We start from the raw sequence: 21,477 nt of genomic DNA on the forward strand, positions 1-21,477 counted from the left end.
CTGAAATTTGCCATTTGCTAGGTCAGGAATGAAGTGGAATGGTCTTAAAAAATCAGTACTGAATATCGGCTCATTTTTGTCCACAGTTGTGAAATGTTGGATGATAGCTTCGTGCAATGCGAGGTCCACTATGTGGAACTATTCCATATACTTTGAAGTGTGTGTTATTGGTGGTGGCAGCCAAATTCTCTGGTTGAGATGCTGTGTTGGGGAGGGTACTCACCTCAGTGTCACTGTCAATAAGAAAATCCTGGTTTGATATCTTATCTAGGATGTACAGTCTAGAGGGTTCCTGTGTAGGTCGGGCTAAACTTGTTTGGTCAATCCAACTGTACTAGTGACACATTTTTTATGTTTCATGACCATGTGCCTATTTCAATGTTGTGCCTAGCATTTGAGTAACTACACAGTGAGGAAAATTTACATGCTTGATTCCCAAAATGTGTATGAAACCAACACAACAGTGTTTGTCATAACTAGTATTCCTGGCCCTGTTAGATAGGGATGTGTCTGATGTAAAAAGCTGATGTCTAGTTCTCATGCTGACTGCTGCAATCTCGAGTTGACTTGTGACATCATTGTCATGTTTCCATGAGTGCTTGGTGGCCTTTGGCAATTTATTGCCTCAGTTGTGGAACTGTGAACTGCTACTGCCATTAACTGTTGTCCTTTCCATAATAGTATCATCATAGTTGCTGAAACCCAAAACTTCTATCCAACATATATAATTTAAATTTCCATGTAACATCATCATGTGGAACCATCACTCATTGAATATACACTGAAGCTCCAAAGAAACTAGTATAGGCATGCATATTCAAATGCAGAGATATGTAAACAGGTAGAATACAGCGCTGCGGCCAGCAGTGCCTATATAAGACAACAGTTGCGATGAAGCAAGCTAGGATATTTTTACTGCCCCTCTTGTTTTGCCATCTGTCTCCTTAGCCTTCATTTTTTCACTTTCAACTAAGTATCATTAACATACATGATCATAATTTGCATTTTCATAAAAGAGAAAGGTTGGCCCTCAGTTTCAAAGTATTCAACACCAGATCTAATTTTGTGCTTAGTTTTTTGATTTTCTAATTTATTTCAATTGTGCATAGTTAGTATCTTTTGTTATAGGGTGAAACCAGTAATTGTTTCATAACTTAGATTCTGTTGTTGATGTATAAACAAATATAAGTTCTGTACTAATTATAAACATTTGGAGGAACAATTAATTGTATTTTTAAAGGATCTATTTGGCTCTATTCGAAAACATGTCAGCAAAGCCAGCCCTTAATTAATTCCAAAGTAATTAACAGTTTTATCAAAAGTATTGTTTGCATAATGATATATGTTAATTTCATCATTTAAACAAATAATTCAGCCTAAATCTTGTAGTAGAAGAAACTGTTAAAAAGAACCAATTTTTCAATGTATTCAGTTCATTTAATGAGTTAAGTTTTAATTGTAATTTCTGTACATTTAATTTTGAACAATGTGTAGTTTCAGCACCTATTATTGTGAGGATATATAAGGGCCCAATGTTTGGTCATCAGACATTGAGTCCACAGCTGAGTTTCAGACGAGAAACTTGTGTTGGTTAGAACAACAACAATGCATCAATGTAACTGTGAATTACGTGTAACAAAAATAGGCCATGTGTTAAAACAATGATAGTGTCTGTTCCATATATACCTGATTATACAGAAAGAACTGTGAATTATGTGGTTATGTTCTTTACTGCTCATAGATGTTCAACAGTAAACTATTGTAGCAGTATGTGGATGTTCGCCTACAAAACTATTAATGAGGCTTATCTAAAGTTAAACAATAGTGAACTGGCCATATAACTGAGTAATATTGGGGGGTTGTGAACAGTGAAATTAAAGTACTGTGAAACACAATGGCACATCTTTTGGCTACATCATTTACAGGAGACAGTAGTTGCACATTCAGCCTCTATTTCTTCAGCCAGTACGTCGACGCCAAGGACAACAAATGAACAAATAAAGAAAGCAGGCCAACGTCATCAAGAAGTGTCTGGTGCAGTTGTTAGATCGGTTACTGTTGCTACAATGGCAGGTTATCAATATTTAAGTGAGTTTGAACATGGTGTTATAGTCGGCGGAGCATCTCCAAGGTAGGGATGAAGCGGGGATTTTTCTGTATGACCATACCGTGAATGTCAGGAATCTTATGAAACATCAAATATCTGACATCGCTGCAGCCGAAAAAAAGATCCTACGAGACTGGGACCAAAGACAACTGAAGAGAATTGTTCAACATGACAGAAGTGCAAACCTTCTGCAGATTGTTGCAGATTTCAATGCTTGGTCATCAACAAGTGTGAGCATGTGAACCATTCAATGAAACATCATCGATATGAGCTTTTGGAGCCAAAGGCCCACTCGTGTACCATTCATGACTGCACAACACAAAGCTTTATGCTTTTCCTGGGCCCGTCAGCACTGACATTGGAGTGTTGATGACTGGAAACATGTTGACTAGTCGACCGAGTCTCATTTCAAATTGTATCAAGCAGATGGACTTTTATGAGTATGGAGGCAACCTCATGAATCCATGGAACCTGCATGTCAGCAGGGGACTGTTCAAGCTTGTGGAGGCTCTGTAATGGTGTGGGGTGCATGCATTTGGAGTGATATGGGACCCCTGACACGTCTAGATATGACCCTGACAGGTGACATGTACGTCAGCATCCAGTCTGATCACCTCCAGCCATTCATGTCCATTGTGCATTCCAATTGACTTTGGTAATTTTAGCAATACAATGCGACACTCCACATGTCCAGAATTGCTACAGAGTGGCTCCAGGAACACTCTTCTGAGTTTAAACACTTCTGCTGATCACCAAACCCCCCAGACATGAACATTATTGAGCATATCTGGGATGCCTTGTAACATGCTGTTCAGAAGAGATCTCCATGCTCTTGTACTCTTATGTATTTATGGACGGCCCTGCATGTTTCATGGTGTCAGTTACCTCCAGCACTATGTCAGACATTAATCAAGTCCATGCCGTGCTGTGTTGCAACACTTCTACGTGCTTGTGAGGGCCCTACAAAATATTAGGCAGGTGTACCAGTTTCTTTGGTTCTTCAGTGTACAATGGTAACTTATTTAACCAACATGTCCAAAGTATGCTGTCTGGCATGTATGTTAGATCTGTCAGTCTATGTAAGTGTCTCCAAAACTGTGAATGCATTCTGCTGCCCAGTTTCTCTGTCTGTATCACTTGCTGTATCAGCTGTTCCAGCAACATAGCTTATCATCAGTGCAGGGTTCCTTTCACCATACAAAATTTGCTAGATGTAGGTGGTGATTGTATCACATCACTAGTAACATAAGGCTATTCACCGATATTGCTGAGTATATGGAAAACTTCAAATCATTATTCAGTACACCCCAGTTGCCAAGTGTGATTTATGCGATGGTGAACAACATCATTGGATGATCAGGCTGGAAAGGTGGTTGTTTAGGCTGTAAGTACTGTCTTATGTGCACTTCGTGAAAATCAATTTTGTTTGGCACTCATACTGCCAGTGCAAGTGCTTTTGTAATGGAAATCCCAGCAATTGTATGCAACATGGAAGAAACCACCGAAATCTTCTTGTGTAACACAGTTGGGTGGGCTCCACATTTCTGTGCTAATGGGTTCAACTGTGGATGCACTAATAAAATTACATGGAGCAATTTTGTACAGGTTTGAATTTCCAGGAAACACAGAATGTTCTGTAAAAAAAAAAAAAAAAACCGTATAGATTTAGTACTTGACCCCAATCATTTTTAAAGTCACTGAAAAGGTCATACTGTGCCAAACATTGTCTATGTAAATGTTCAATATTGTTCAACCTATGAGAGGGTCGTGGAAGTACACCATTTTCTGTTTTCACAGCATTCATTGTCTGTGCAGATACATTAAAAACACTTCAAGAATCACAGTTGATGTTATCATGCTGGGAAAACTGTCCAGATAAACATTGCTCATTGCAACAAGTCACTGTCATTGTGAAGCAATCCATTACATATATTGAATTTTGATGAAGATGATCTGCATGCTTTTGTTGGGTTATGACTGTGAGAATTCCAGGAAAGTGGATCACAGGAATATCACTTGATCTGATTGCAGAATAAGATGAATGATATTTATTATAATATTGTTGAGCACATGTACAATACATTGACACTATAGAGAATCATAGAACAAAACTAACTTGTGCAACACTCCAAAGATATAACTCAAAAAAAATGTCTGACAATGGTAATTGCATGCTGAGTTTATGCACAATGATTGTCACTTGTAGGCGAAGTCCTCACACTTTGATATCTGAGGCCTTTCATGATTGTACTGATCTAATTCTTCAGTCTTCGAGGATATAATGTATACAATTACAAAAAAAATGTGTTTAATGATATTAAATGTGTTTCATTAAGGTACCAACCATCAATAAAAAAATTTTAACTTTTGTTTTAGGCTTGTTCCATAAAATAATTGCAATGAGTGGAGCTGATCTAACAAACGGTGTTAGAAACCCACTGCAACAAGCAAGAGAGCAAGCAAGGCTGGTGAACTGCCCAGATACAACATCAGAAGAGATAGTTAATTGCCTGAAAGGAAAAGATGCTTTGGAAATTGCCAAAACAGGAGAATACTTTTATGTGAGCATTGTATTATTAATTGCCTAAATTTATGATGTGCTGCACATTAGTGAACATTATGATCTGTTAAAATATCACGTTCCTTCTAGAATAAATCTTTCACTCTGGAGGGAGTGTGAACTGTTAGGAAACTTCTCGGCATATTAAAATTATGACTGACCAAGACTTCAACCTAGAACCTTACTTTTCATGGATTGTGGGAACAATCAGTATAGCAACTAACTGTAGTGTATGTTGCCTTTTGATACAAACTTTTATCTTTCAAGTTCTCTTTTTGTCTTGTATGCATGTTGTCAACAAGACATGTATTTTGTACACTGCATAGTCCGAGTATATGTAGGACACAAGGATAAATTTTTCACTCTGAAGAGGAGTGTACAATGTTACAAAAATTCCTGGCAATTAAGACTGTGCACCTGACTAAGACTTGAAAGTGGAACATAGCTCTTTATGAGGAATGCTCTTACTGCCTGATCTATCTAGGCACAACTCAGGAGAGAGGTAGTGACAGAAGTACAGCTGTGAGGGTGTGCTGAGTGTCAGGTCTTGATACCTCAGCTGGTAAGAACATTCATTATGAAAAGATGAGATTCCATGTTCAAGCCTCAGTCCGGCACATAGTTTTAATCTGCAAGGCAAGTGGATGTCCAAGGATGGGAGAGACAATTCTCACTTGTGCTCTTAAGAAGATTTGTTGCTGGATCCAGTTGGCATGGGTTTCAGAGCTGCTACTAAAGTCATCAGAGCTGTGGGGTTCTACAACAGGTAGGAGGGAGGGGGTGCAGTTTCATGATTAGCCACATTTTGGAAGTGACTGTTCATGAGGGTGTACAGGTGGTTGTTTGCCTTATCCACATAAAACTGTAAAATATTTTGTTACTGATAACCCTTAAAGAGCAGAAACCACCAAGATCATCTGTAAAATATTTATTTATTTAATGTCAGCATTGCTAGTTTGGATGACTGTCCATTTCAAAGTAACTCCATGAAAATATTAAGAGGACATTGTCACCTAAAAATGGATAAGGTGTCAAAACTACTAGTGAACATAAAAGAAAATAAAGGAGTAACAGCCAGCCTTAGTGTTTTCTTCCCATAAAAATGCTTAAAATCAGAACATGGCAATGGCTGTTGCATCAGAAATGAGGAAATTTTTAACAGTGCAGTAGTTGTAAACCTGTTGGCACATGATATGGCTGTTGTCTCAGTAAACACTATCTCAGATAAAGTAGGAATGGCCTGTGACAGGATTGTTATAATAGATGGTGTGACAAATTGCCTGTTGACTTCCATATTGGGTTCTTCAACCCAAGAACCTGAGATGGATGCCAACAGGCAATTTGTCAACAAGTGGCCATAAAAGGTTTAACTGTTTTATGATAGTTATGTTAAATCATATAAAAATATTTAGGAAGGTTGTAAAAGCAGCAAAGAAAATGGCAAATACTAAATTTATCAACAAGTACAGAAATAAATCCAAGGCATTATGGACAGTTCCCCCCCATGAACCATGGACCTTGCCGTTGGTGGGGAGGCTTGCGTGCCTCAGCAATACAGATAGCCGTACCGTAGGTACAACCACAACGGAGGGGTATCTGTTGAGAGGCCAGACAAACGTGTGGTTCCTGAAGAGGGGCAGCAGCCTTTTCAGTAGTTGCAAGGGCAACAGTCTGGATGATTGACTGATCTGGCCTTGTAACAATAACCAAAACGGCCTTGCTGTGCTGGTACTGCGAACGGCTGAAAGCAAGGGGAAACTACGGCCGTAATTTTTCCCGAGGGCATGCAGCTTTACTGTATGATTAAATGATGATGGCGTCCTCTTGGGTAAAATATTCCGGAGGTAAAATAGTCCCCCATTCGGATCTCCGGGCGGGGACTACTCAAGAGGATGTCGTTTTCAGGAGAAAGAAAACTGGCGTTCTATGGATCGGAGTGTGGAATGTCAGGTCCCTTAATCGGGCAGGTCGGTTAGAAAATTTGAAAAGGGAAATGGATAGGTTAAAGTTAGATATAGTGGGAATTAGTGAAGTTCAGTGGCAGGAGGAACAAGACTTCTGGTCAGGTGACTACAGGGTTATAAACACAAAGTCAAATAGGGGTAATGCAGGAGTAGGTTTAATAATGAATAGGAAAATAGGAACACGGGTAAGCTACTACAAACAGCTAGTGAACACATTATTGTGGCCAAGATAGATACGAAGCCCACACCTACTACAGTAGTACAAGTTTATATGCCAACTAGCTCTGCAGATGATGAAGAAATTGAAGAAATGTATGATGAAATAAAAGAAATTATTCAGATAGTGAAGGGAGACGAAAATTTAATAGTCATGGGTGACTGGAATTCGAGTGTAGGAAAAGGGAGAGAAGGAAACGTAGTAGGAGAATATGGATTGGGGCTAAGAAATGAAAGAGGAAGCCGCCTCGTAGAATTTTGCACAGAGCACAACTTAATCATAGCTAACACTTGGTTTAAGAATCATGATAGAAGGTTGTATACATGGAAGAACCCTGGAGATACTAAAAGGTATCAGATAGATTATATAATGGTAAGACAGAGATTTAGGAACCAGGTTTTAAATTGTAAGACATTTCCAGGGGCAGATGTGGACTCTGACCACAATCTATTGGTTATGACCTGTAGATTAAAACTGAAGAAACTGCAAAAAGGTGGGAATTTAAGGAGATGGGACCTGGATAAACTGTAAGAACCAGAGGTTGCACAGAGTTTCAGGGAGAGCATAAGGGAACAATTGACAGGAATGGGGGAAAGAAATACAGTAGAAGAAGAATGGGTAGCTTTGAGGGATGAAGTAGTGAAGGCAGCAGAGGATCAAGTAGGTAAAAAGACGAGGTCTAGTAGAAATCCTTGGGTAACAAAAGAAATATTGAATTTAATGGATGAAAGAAGAAAATATAAAAATGCAGTAAATGAAGCAGGCAAAAAGGAATACAAACGTCTCAAAAATGAGATCGACAGGAAGTGCAAAATGGCTAAGCAGGGATGGCTGGAGGACAAATGTAAGGATGTAGAGGCTTATCTCACTAGGGGTAAGATAGATACTGCCTACAGGAAAATTAAAGAGACCTTTGGAGAAAAGAGAACCACTCGTATGAACATCAAGAGCTCAGATGGAAACCCAATTCTAAGCAAAGAAGGGAAAGCAGAAAGGTGGAAGGAGTATATAGAGGGTCTATACAAGGGCGATGTACTTGAGGACAATATTATGGAAATGGAAGAGGGTGTAGATGAAGATGAAATGGGAGATACGATACTGCGTGAAGAGTTTGACAGAGCACTGAAAGACCTGAGTCGAAACAAGGCCCCCGGAGTAGACAACATTCCATTGGAACTACTGACGGCCTTGGGAGAGCCAGCCCTGACAAAACTCTACCATCTGGTGAGCAAGATGTATGAAACAGGCGAAATACCCTCAGACTTCAAGAAGAATATAATAATTCCAATCCCAAAGAAAGCAGGTGTTGACAGATGTGAGAATTACCGAACAATCAGTTTAATAAGCCACAGCTGTAAAATACTAACACAAATTCTTTACAGACGAATGGAAAAACTAGTAGAAGCCGAACTCGGGGAAGATCAGTTTGGATTCCGTAGAAATACTGGAACACGTGAGGCAATACTGACCTTACGACTTATCTTAGAAGAAAGATTAAGGAAAGGCAAACCTACGTTTCTAGCATTTGTAGACTTAGAGAAAGCTTTTGACAATGTTGACTGGAATACTCTCTTTCAAATTCTAAAGGTGGCAGGGGTAAAATACAGGGAGCGAAAGGCTATTTACAATTTGTACAGAAACCAGATGGCAGTTATACGAGTCGAGGGGCATGAAAGGGAAGCAGTGGTTGGGAAAGGAGTGGGACAGGGTTGTAGCCTCTCCCCGATGTTATTCAATCTGTATACTGAGCAAGCAGTAAAGGAAACAAAAGACAAATTCGGAGTAGGTATTAAAATCCATGGAGAAGAAATAAAAACTTTGAGGTTTGCCGATGACATTGTAATTCTGTCAGAGACAGCAAAGGACTTGGAAGAGCAGTTGAACGGAATGGATGGTGTCTTGAAGGGAGGATATAAGATGAACATCAACAAAAGCAAAATGAGGATAATGGAATGTAGTCGAATTAAGTCGGGTGATGCTGAGGGTATTAGACTAGGAAATGAGACACTTAAAGTAGTAAAGGAGTTTTGCTATTTGGGGAGCAAAATAACTGATGATGGTCGAAGTAGAGAGGATATAAAATGTAGACTGGCAATGGCAAGGAAAGCGTTTCTGAAGAAGAGAAATTTGTTAACATCGAGTATAGATTTAAGTGTCAGGAAGTCGTTTCTGAAAGTATTTGTATGGAGTGTAGCCATGTATGGAAGTGAAACATGAACGGTAAATAGTTTGGACAAGAAGAGAATAGAAGCTTTCGAAATGTGGTGCTACAGAAGAATGCTGAAGATTAGATGGGTAGATCACATAACTAATGAGGAGGTACTGAATAGGATTGGGGAGAAGAGGAGTTTGTGGCACAACTTGACCAGAAGAAGGGATCGGTTGGTAGGACATGTTCTGAGGCATCAAGGGATCACCAATTTAGTATTGGAGGGCAGCGTGGAGGGTAAAAATCGTAGAGGGAGACCAAGAGATGAATACACTAAGCAGATTCAGAAGGATGTAGGTTGCAGTGGGTACTGGGAGATGAAGAAACTTGCACAGGATAGAGTAGCATGGAGAGCTGCATCAAACCAGTCTCAGGACTGAAGACCACAACAACAACAACAACATGGACAGTTGTCAAATCTGACCTTGGAATCAATCCTAGCCACCAGGAAATTTCTAAAATAAAGGTAATAAAGGTAAAAGACAAAATAATTGTAAATCCTGCTCAGATATCAGACAATTTTTACAAATTTTATTATAATGGTAGCAAAATCTGATGGTAATGTAGATTAGACTCCTATCAAGATAATGTACATTTATTTGGGTCACTTCAGAGTAAGAATCAGAGTCAAATTTGACAAAGTAACAGTAAAAGATTTATATTAACGCAAATAAACAAAAATTATGTGGGATGGGATGAAATACCTGTCAAAGTCATCAAAGCAGCTTCAAATATAATAGCATATCTACTGTCTGAAACAATTAATAAATCACTTTAAGAATGTTACTTTCCAGACATTCTAAAATGTGCAGAAGTGAAACCATTATTTAAAAAAAAGACTCTAAAGAAGATAGGGGAAAATACTGTCCAATTTCCCTTCTTCCTGTATGTTTTAAAATATTTGAAACGATTGTTGCAATCCAGATTCAAAATTTTTGTCACAACTTTAATATAATTTGGCTTCCTAAAAAGCAAAAGTACAATTTATGCAGTTAATTAATTCATAACTCAAGTTAATTCCACCATAGATAAACCACAAAAAGCTGCAGGAACCTTCTGTGACTTATAGAAAGCATTCAACTGTGTGAACCACTCACTATTATAATATAAAATGTAAAAATATAGAATTACAGGCAGTGCCTTACAGTAGTGCAAGTCATATTTGACAAAGTAACAGCAAAGGGCAGCCATAACATCAGACAAAGAAAAATACTCTTCAAAATGGAGAACTATCTCACAGGGTGACCACAAGGATCAATTCTAGACCCCATATTTTTTTCTTTTTTACACAGATGACTTCACCATAAATATAAATCATCATTCAGTTTTATCCACTGACGACAAATCAGTACTGATAGGAAATAAAAATGCAGAAGAAATTCCCGAAAATGTCATAAAAACTCTAGAAAATCAAGATGTGTGGTTTCATGTATGTAGACTAAAACCAAATATTTCAAAAACACAGGTTATGCAGTGTAAGAGAAATCAGTCAAAAATAAATGATATTCAAATTATGCAAGGAAGTCTGGAACTAAATCAAGCAGAATGTGTTAAATTCTTAGGAATGCAGTTGGACAGAAATTTGTCATGGTCCTCACGTATAGACTATTTAAGAAATAAACTGAACAGCCTGGCATTTGCTATGTTAATCTTAGCCAGTGACACTGCCATAGACATGAAAAGGGTAGTGTACCATAGCTACTTTGAGGTGACAGTGAGATTCGGCTTTATCTTTTGGGGAAATGTTAGCAGTTTGACAAAAATATTGACTTTACAGAAAAAGATTATAAGTAACGTGTGTTGTGCAAAGTCAAAAGAATTTTTTCAGCCACTATTAAGAGACCTAAACATACTAAGTGTTCCCTCATTGTATTTATATGAAACAATTCTTTTCACAAATAATAATCCAGAACTGTTTGCTCCAAAAACTTCCAACACAGATGTGGAATTAGAAACATAGAAAGTTTCATGCTTCCTACACTTAGACTCAATCTTTTTGGGCAGACCCCACAATATATGAGGATGAAAATGTTCAACAAGTTAAAAAAGATAAATTTTCAAAAGATGGAAACTGATTCAGCAAAAAAGAAAATTATATAGCACTCTGGCTCAAAAATGCTTCTACTGTACTGATGAATTTTTTAATGATGATCTGACCAGTTGAGCAGGATAAAAATTAATAGTTTATATAGTTCTAGTAAATGTTGTATTCCATGTAGAACCTATTATAGTTATAAGCTTGATGAGTCTCCTGTACAATAGAACAATGATTTGACATGTATGTTGAGAGACAATAAAATTCTGATTCTGATATGTTAGCTTATCCTGAGGGGACATTAGTGAATGCAGAATAGAGGGCAAGAGTGGCACAGAGATGGACTGGATAGTGGATGGAACGCATATTAACAACATGGACTGGATAGTCTACGAAATACATATTAACAACATGGACTAGATAATCTATGGAATTCATATTAACAACATGCAAGTTGTGCTAAGATTTCAGACAGTGTACTTCCCTGCAGCTAACAGTGCTGTATATGTGTGTGTGCGTGTGTGTGTGTGTGAGAGAGAGAGAGAGAGAGAGAAAAAAAATTCCAATAGCTGACATTGTCACCTTAATCTAAAATGCGCTCTCTACATGGACTCCAAAGGCTATCACATACTGGTGATAATGCACCTGAAATTACACACAAGGTTAGTTATTGGCTGTCAAGCTCTGAAATATCCTACTTTAATGTAGGTAGAGTTCATAATTATTGCATTTCTCTGCTTATGTCCTTCTTCATTTGTAATTGGTTCGACAGCCTGGGAGCTTCTTGTTCATTGTTGATCCATAGGACATAATTCGTATAACATAATGTACAAAATAAGTGTCTGCACAGTGGTGGCATTACTCCATGTTGATTAACTTTTCCTCAATTTGATAAAAGAACTTCAGGCTTCTTTATTAATTTATCAGTCAAAACGTATGTTATTATTTTGAGTGCATGCTGTCATTGTTTATTTATATATGTATAAATTAATTAATTTAGATCTATTTTTAAGATAAGTTTTAAAGTAAAACCTGGCACACAATTACAATTGTTCATGTGTTATTTATTACTTAATGCCTTGTTTTTGTAGGACCTGACAAGGAATTTAACCAGCTCATTTGCTTTTGTTATTGAGCGAGATTCAGGAGATGGAGTTGAAAAATTCTTACCAGCTGACGTTGCAGAACAATTCCTGCAAGGAAATTTTGCCCATGTTCCTGTAATGACAGGAACAACCAAAGATGAACTCGCTTACATACCCAAGGGTAAATTACTAGTATTTAATAAAATACTCATTTTCTTAATGCAGTACTGAAATGCAAGTCTAAAGGTTAGTGGATGGGATATAAATACCATTGTCACTGCCTTCACATTATGAATTAGTTGGGTGCCTGTTCTAGCTTGAAGTGTTCAATGGATTTGAAATAGTATGTACGTTCAGACTGCAAGTGCTGTTCCTTTCTGACTCTGAACTACTGCCTCTTGAAATACTGTTTGGGTAAACTGTATAGTTATTTCCTGATGTGGACATCTTCACCTCTGCAGTTGTTAGGACTTCTTCACCTCTGAAGTTGTTATTGTGTTGGAATTTGTGAACTGTTATCATATCCATACTTTATGCTAAATGATACAAAGTATTTTTTCTCACAACAGTTATATTATATCTTCTGTTATAACTGATGATATAAGGGAACACAACATTTAAAATAAATTTTGATATATTTGACCGCACATTACATAAATTCCATCTGACAATAATGATGACAGTTCTGTACTAATCTGACAGAATAAATTCTCCAGAATGAAATTTTCACTCTGCTGCAGAGAGTGTGCTGATATAAAACTATCTGACAGATTAAAACTGTGTGCAATACTGCCTGTGCCCTTCGTCTGCAAGTGCTCTAACAACTGAACAATTGAGTGTGACTTATGAACAGTCCTCACAGCTCTACTTTTGCCAGTACCTCATCTCCTGCATTCTAAACTTCACAGAAGTTCTCCTGCCTAACTTGCAGCACTAGCACTCCTGGAAGAAAGGAGAAAGAATCTTCTTTTTCTTCCAGAACCTAAACACCATTGTCATGGCACACTATTGTCATGGCACACTCTTTTTCTTGATAGTGCACGTTGCTTCTCTGAGCTGGAACCCTATAATACAGAATAATTTCCTGGCCAGCAAGCACCATAGCATGTAGCAAAAGCTGCCATCATTGTCCCGCCTTGGTGATGTGTTGCATTCATCCAGGTTAGTGTACATGCACAAAGAATAACAACTTTCCATCAGTGTACAATTGTAAACCAACTAGCTAATAACAGATACTTTCACTGTGATGATCATCATTCGTAGGCATGGTAGACTTCACCAAAAGCGAAGTGTTACACGACAAGCATTGCTGTTCAGTTCATTATTTATGTTATATTTCTGCATTTATCTAGCCTACTGAATGAGTCACAACCACTTTTTAGCTTACTGAGCACCATCAATTTTTTCCAAATGATTTTGCCATTTCTGATACTATTGTTGTGGTTTATATCTCAGTCTGTTTCAACTGTCCTTGTAGTTTCATTCTGGAAGAAAATAGTTTCCTAAGTGACACACACCATAATGTGTTAAACTTTCAAATTTGCAATCACAGATTTTTTTATGAAACATTTATAAAATAGGCTGTCAACTGTATAAAAAATTCACACAAGAAAACTATAAAATTACAGGACAGAATCTCTGGCAAGTACTTCTATTCAGGAGGAAAAATTTAAGGTTATATTGAACCATGGGCTACATTGGATGAAATGATGAATTTGTTGTAATAAATGGCTGCATATTGTAGCTACCTTCACCCACTACATTTTTTATGCCACTATCCAATTATTTCTGCTGTGGGAATGATTGTCATAAAATGCTGAATTAAAGTTCTGTGTTTGTCACCATTGTATGGCTGTGAGACATAATGTGTTTTAGTCTGTTTTGTTTGACTTATTTTTCCTCATCTATGACACAAAATCATCTAGTGGTTTATTGTTTTATGTGTGATCATATTACCTTGCATTTTCATTCATTTACAATATTTAAAAAAATGCTTTTTTTATTAGCAAATATTTTAATGCCATTTAGTCAATATCAGACCCAATGAAGTATTTGCAGTAACAGATACTCCATCATGGAAGTAACAAACATAAAATGGACAGGTAATCATCCACCTGTAGCTGAGTGATGCACAGCAGTTATACTCACATAATGCTATAAAGATTTGTCTATACTTCAATATGTTGGCCCTTATCTAATTTAAATACACACTCTTCCACACAAAGTCATACAGAAACTGAAATACACTCACCCACAGCCATTTCAGTATGTCATCACACAGTGTTTGCACTTAAACTAAAAGGGGTGGTACTTCAAAATATAGGAAACTTGCTCTTCTGTTACATGTGCCTAAGCATCACATTTATGTGGTTGCCTATCCTCATTTTTATTGATTAAGTCCAAAGAAATATTTTTTTTGACAATATTAGGAAAAGAATAGATTACTGCTCACCATACAGCAGAGATATTGAGTCGCAGACAGAGCAACAAAAGGCCTACTAAAATTCCTGCAAACACAGCTGACACACACATGACCACTGTCTCTGGATGCCAATGTTAGACTATGAGAAGCTGGAGCAGTAAGTGAGAGGTAGAGCAGGGTATGAGTTAGGGACAGTAAAGTAATGTTTGCAGGAGGATACAGGGATGAGGTGGAGAAAAAGTAGGGCAGCTAGGTGCAGAGTTGGGGGCTAAGATGGAATGTGGGGGTTGGGGGGGTGGGGGGGAGTGGGGGGGAGGAAGGTGGAAGGAGAGAAGTAAAAACACTGTGTGTGCGCTTGTGGGATTGAAGGCTGTGTGGCAGTGGAGGGTGAACAGGGAACAGGGAAGGGTATCGGTGGGTGAAGGACAATGACTAATGGAGGTTGAGGCCAGGATGGCTACAGGAACATGCGATATATTGCACACGAGTGCACACCTGCACAACAGAGAAAAGCTTGGTGTTGGTAGAAAGGATCAAGATGGCACAGGTTGTGAAGCAGTCATTAAAAAGAACAATGTGTTGGGCGGCGTGCTCAGCAAATGGGTGGTCCAATTGTTTCATGGCTACAGTTTCAGTGGCCATTCTTGCGCACACACAGCTTGTTGATTGTCATGCCCATGTAGGACAAAGCACATTGGTTGAGGCTTAGCTTGTGAATCACATGACTGGTTTCACAGGTAGCCCTGACTTTAATGGGACCGGTGATGCTTGTGATCAGACTGGAGTAGTAGGTGGTGGGAGGATGCATGGGAGGGGTCTTGCATATAGGTCTGTTACAGGGATGTGAATCATGAGGCAAGAGGTTTGGAGCAGAGGCTATGTAGGGAATGACAAGGATATTGTGTAGGTTCAGTGGGTAGCGGAATATCACTGTGGGAGGGGTAGAGAGGATAATAGGTAGGACATTCTACATTTCAGGGCCCTGCTAGAGGTAGCTGAAACCTTGGTGGTGAATGTGATTCAGTTGCTCCAGTCCTGGGTGGTGCTGAGTCATGAGAGAAATTCTCCTCTGTGGCTGGATAGTGGGACTTTGAGAACTGGTTGGTGACTGGAGAGATAAGGCACGGGAGATCTGTTTCTGTACATGGTTGGGAGGGTAAGTACAGTATGTGAAAGCCTCAGTGAGACCTTGAGAGGGACTGCTCATCTGCATGTTGTCTGTTTCAGAATATGGCCATCTGACTGAAAACTTACATGTTTAGTATTCTTTTTGTTGTGCCTGTGTCAACATCTCTGCTATACAGTGAGTAGCAATCTATCCTTTCCAGAATACTGTCATTAATCCATAACAGATTCTCCTATTTTTTTCTGCCATGACAATATTGCCAGGTTACCGTCACACACACTTGCTTATGCCAATGTTGTAATGGAAGTACAGCGTTCTCAAATACGTGATAAAGGTAATGAAATAAATATAAATGTGTCACGGGCAAACAAAAAATAAGCATGCGAAAGTTGAAATACATTACTAGCACAACAGCACATTATTGTTTTCAACTGTACACCGCATTCTTGGCAAACACTGTATATGTTTACATATTACTACCCTAACATATTTTTTTCCCAAGATGAATATCAATATGATTACATGGATATTAAGCATTTGGGGATAAGCAACAAAATGTAATGTAACTGAGAAAGTGGCAGCTTGTTCTCAGACTTACTGTTAACTTGTTCTCAGACTTACTGTTAACATCACACCATCAGATTTACCTTGCTTGTACACAATTTGTTTAGAGCAGTGTATTGATTATAAACTATCAAAGCAGTTTTTGCTTCACATTGTTCCACAATCCTTAATGTCTCTCTTCATTGTGGGGCTCATAGTATACAATGAATGATTGGATGTATGACACATTCCATTCTGTACCTGCTTAATATATCAGAAACAATGCAGTGACATATCATTATTGTGACATCTTATAACAGATTACAGAAGGCAGCATACCAGACATACTTTACTATAATTAATTTAAATTTGTAAGAATTTCAGTGGAGAGGGAAATTTGTAATCTGAAAATGTAGTATCATTATGTAGTCTTCCCTTATGTTCACACACACACACACACACACACACACACACACACACACACACACACACACACACACACACACACACACACACACAGATGGGCTGGGGGGGGGGGGGAGGAGGAGGAGGAGGAAAGCATACAGAAGGATTTAATGACTGAATAGTTTGGAACACATGCTGGTATGTACACAAGGTAGGGCTAGTTATATGGTTAGAAGGCAACAGATACCAATTCAGAGTGATCTTCTATTATAGCTACTATATCAATTGTTTGATTGTAACTGTATATTTTAAAATTGTCTTCCAGAATTTCTCCGCAGTAATGTATCACAGAATTTGAAAGAGAATTTTGTGTCAATAGTTTTAAACTATGTCCTCCAAGAGATCAATGCTCCAGGATCAAATGAAATTGCTGCAGAGCTGACGAAATTTTACCTCAATGATGAACCAATAACAAATGCTTCAGGGGATGCTCTCGGTAAAGTAAGTGAGAAAGTAGGCATATTTAAACCTATAATTTATGAACAGTGACTGTGGGAAGGTATGAAACTTTATATTGTTTTGTTTTCTTTGTATAATCAACCAGTGTTGCATCAGAAATGCTATGTTTATATAGCTATTTCATACAGCATTTTTTCTTTTTAATTATTGCTGTCTTTCATATTTGAAAATGTCAATGACTAGCGTTTCCATCTCAAAACTTCACTATCTGGCAAAAAAGCTCAACACACTTAATGCTGTGCAGCTAGAGACACAAACTATGCAGCTAACATATTCAGAAAAGGATATATCACTACTCGCCCTAAAGATGACATGTTGAGCTGCAGACAGACACAACAAAAAGACTTAAACATTTAACTTTCTGTCAAAGCTTGCTCCATAAAAGAAAAATAAACAAACAAACACAAACACACACACACACACACACACACACACACACACACACACACACAAAAGCAAGTACACCTCATGCACACATGACCGCAATCACCGGCAGGTTGGACCCGAATGGAACCGTCACATTGAACAAAGGCAACAGTCTGGGGCGGGCAAGGGGGAGGGATATCAGGGTATAGGTTGAGAGAGAGGAGAACACTGTCCGGTGGAGTATGCAAGGGACTATGTGGCGGCATGACAGGATCACCACACTCTGCGTCAGGAGGCTGTGGCGGAAGGAGATGGGGAAGGAGGGGGAGGGAGCAAAAATGGGTAGGAGGGGGAAGGGGAAAGGTGGATGGGTGTGTTGACAGAGGGTGGCACACAAAGAGGGTGAGGGGATGAGAATAGGGAGGAGGTGATAGGACAGAGGGGGGGGGGGGAGGGGGGACTGTTGGCTGGAGGTTGTGGCCATGATAATTTCAGGTGCTGAGAATGTGTTCTTGTTGGTGGTTGGGGGGATCCAGATGGCATGAGTTGTGAAGCAGCCATTGAAATCTCACATGAAACCCATGCCATCTAGATCCACCCCACCACCGCCAGCTTTTATGATCTGCACAGATGGGAACTTTCCTTACAGTACATCCTTCACTCACATAACCTCTGTGGCATAAGCCTAAGGTAACTTGCTGACCCAACACCCTCCACCCAATAGAGAGAGAGAGTGTGTATGCATGTGTGTGCATGTACCATCCCCTGTCCCAGTAACCCTGCCCAATTTGTGTCAGCTAGTTGTGTACTGCCATCTCATGCCCTAGTTTGTGAAACTGCATGCCCAGCCGTCTGCCCCCTGCCCCCCCTAACTGCTACCCCAGCTAGATCACAGGCAGCTCCCCACTCTCCCATGAGTCACTAGACACTTTTACTTCCAACCCCTTCCCTGCATCCCGCCTCTCTCCATCCCTCACCCCACCCCACCCTGCACCCACACCTCACCCCAGTACTAGTACATTCACCGTGGGCCAGGTAAGAGCTGGCAGTCGACTGAGCACAATGTAGGGAGACAGACATTTGCATGTAAATGAGTGTGTATTTATTAGTGTGCATGTTTCTCCTACATGTTTCTCCTACAAGCTTGGAAAAGGAATTTCATTCTGAAAACTAGCAAAGCTCTATACCTTTTGTTTGTATACCTATCAACGATGCAGTGTTTCTGCCTTTCGGTGAGTCATCTCCTTTATTCGTAAATAATTTATATATTGAAATTTTATTTACAGTTGCTGCTGTCAGCCATGTTTAGGACTCTGTTGAGCCCAATTGGCCTGACAGGCTCAACTGAAATGATTTTCTTCCCCTCTCCACAGTTAGTTGGCAGGATTTCCCCACTATTAGAACCTCCTATCTTCAGGTGTTGTTTACAGTCCCCTCCACTAGTTTACGTGTGACCTTTGTGGAGAGCAGATGTGATGATAGTGGCATCTCCAATTTTGTGAATATTTTGTGAAAATGTATAGTACCATGAGCTTTGCATTTCAGGCACATTGTGTCTGAATATGAAATTATCCAGGTGTTCTTTATTTTAAACTCCAGAGTCTCCACAGATATGGCTCAGAATAATTACGACCTGTCTCACACCTGTCATCATGAAGAAATTCAGGATTTGCTGATGTGCACTGACTAGGAAGACCCCCATGCTGTCAGAGGGTCTTGATGATGAGGGTGACATTGTTTCACAAGATGAGGTGGAAGAACATGAAGGTGATTCTGTAACAGAGCAAGATGGTGAGGATACTGCTGAGGATGAAGAAGGAAGAGACAACAAAGCAAGAAACTTCTATTTGGGAAGAGATAAGAAGACAATGTGGGCCAAAAAGCCAACTGGGAAAAGACATCAGCACTCATCTCCCTGGATTCATAGGAAATGCTACAAATGTTAAAGTGCAATTGACTGTTGGAAATTATTTATTCACTGATGACTTCCTCGACACCACTGTCAAATACACAAATCAATACACTGACACTATCAGGGATCATTAATCCAGATAGAGAGACATCAATTTTGCAGATGTAATTGAATGAAGAGCATTTATTGGTTTGTTGTACCTAGGAGGTGCATATGGGCGGGGGACACCCCCCCCCCCCAAAAAAAAGGGGGAAATTCATCTTAACATCTTTATTTCTTCATATTTTTACACCAAATTTAATCACCTTAGAAAATTCTCCATTGACCACAACAAACTTCTTCAAACAATCCTTCATTGTTCAAAACAGTTTTTAAATTCACTTATTGGGATGTTCCTTATTCCTTCCAATGATTTTTGTTTTATGTCTTCCACAGTGGCAAAGCACTTTCCCTTCATGTCCCTTTTGAATCTGGGGAAACAAAAAGAAATCACAGGGGGCTAGATCCAGTGAGTAGGACGAGGGTGAACAATTGGTATTGTGCCTTTTTTGGTCAAAAACTGCTTTACAGAGGGGGTGGCATGGGCCAGCATGTTATCATGATGGAAGAACCAGTCACCTGTGCATCAAAGATCTGCCCTTTTGTTCCAGATACTCTCCCTTAATTTTTTCAAAACCTCCAAGTAGAACTCCTGGTTGACAGTTTGACCCAGGGGAATGAACGCCACATGCACAACACCTCTGCAGTTGAAGAAACAAATGAGCATTGTCTTGATGTTTGACTTGGCTAGCATTTTTCAGATGTGGAGAGCCACTTGTCTTCCACTGACTTCATTGCTGCTTTGTTTTGGGTTTGTATGCATAGCAACATGACTCATAAGCAGTAATCACCTAGGAAATAAATTCAGGGTCCTCTTTAAGCTGATTTTTGAAGCTCAAAACATGCTTGAAGTCAATACTCCCTTTGCTTGTTTATGAGAAGGTGAGGGACAAATTTGGCTGCAACCCTTCTCATGTGAAAATCTTATGATAAAATCCTCTGAATTGAACTCCATGATATTCCAGACATCTCCAGAGTTGAACAATGGTTCAACAACAGTCTTCACAAGCAAGGGCATTGACATTTTCAATTGACATTTCCCCATTTTTAAAACATGAAAAACCAATCAGACACTGGTTTTACTTAAGACAGCATCCCCATAAGCAGTCTTAAGCATTACAACAGTTCCCGCAGCCAATTTCCCCAACAGGAAACAAAATTTCACAGCCGCACATTACTCTCAACATTCTGCCATCACGTTTTCACCGAAATGGAAAAAAATGTTTAACTAAAACAACTCTGATGGGTGAACCGAAGCACTCACAGCAACACAGCTGCGTACACTGACTCCGGTGGCATGACTGTAACAGACACTGTTGCAGCCCACTTTCCATTACTTTTTGGTCCTCCCTCGTACAAAGGGAGTTGTCAAAGCTGGAGGAATTTTGGAGGACTGGAGGTGACAGCATTGAAAAACTCAGTCTCGTGATGAATCTCAAATGGTTTAAGAGTCTGATACATTACCTACGTTTTGACAACCAAACTGACAGAGTTCAATGGAAAGGATTGGACCGGCTAGCTCCTATTTGCGAAGTTTTCGAAAAGTTCACGGAAAGCTGTCAAAACACCTATTGACACAGGGATAATGTGACCGTAGAGGAAATGCTTCCTGGTTTTTGTGGTAGATGTGCTTTTTGGCTGTACATACCCTCAGAAACAAACAAATATGGAATCAAACATTTTGCTCTAGTTGACTGCTAAAATGATATACACAGTGAACATGAAGGTCTACACTGGACTACAGCCTGTGGGTCCTTTCTGTGTCAGCAACAAACCAGCTGAAGTTGTCAAGAGAATGACTAGGCCTGTATTTGGATCCAGTCAAAATATCACTGCTGATAGCTGATTGCCTGATTTTGACCTCATCAACTATTTGAAGACAAAAAAGCTGTCCTTTGCTGGAACTGC

General features: G+C 39.2%; 1 protein-coding gene across 1 annotated transcript in view; it reads left to right on the plus strand.

Moving 5' to 3' along the window:
• LOC126235995 (esterase E4-like) overlaps positions 1–21,477 on the plus strand; it is a 107,413-nt gene that overhangs the window by 41,690 nt on the left and 44,246 nt on the right. The window contains exons 5-7 of the mRNA XM_049944992.1: positions 4,484–4,668; positions 12,184–12,358; positions 16,999–17,174. Coding sequence (XP_049800949.1) covers positions 4,484–4,668; positions 12,184–12,358; positions 16,999–17,174 — 536 coding nt within the window. The remainder of the gene's footprint in view (positions 1–4,483; positions 4,669–12,183; positions 12,359–16,998; positions 17,175–21,477) is intronic.

Source organism: Schistocerca nitens, chromosome 2 (genome assembly GCF_023898315.1).
Source record: "Schistocerca nitens isolate TAMUIC-IGC-003100 chromosome 2, iqSchNite1.1, whole genome shotgun sequence".
Classification (NCBI taxonomy): Eukaryota; Metazoa; Arthropoda; class Insecta; order Orthoptera; family Acrididae; genus Schistocerca; species Schistocerca nitens.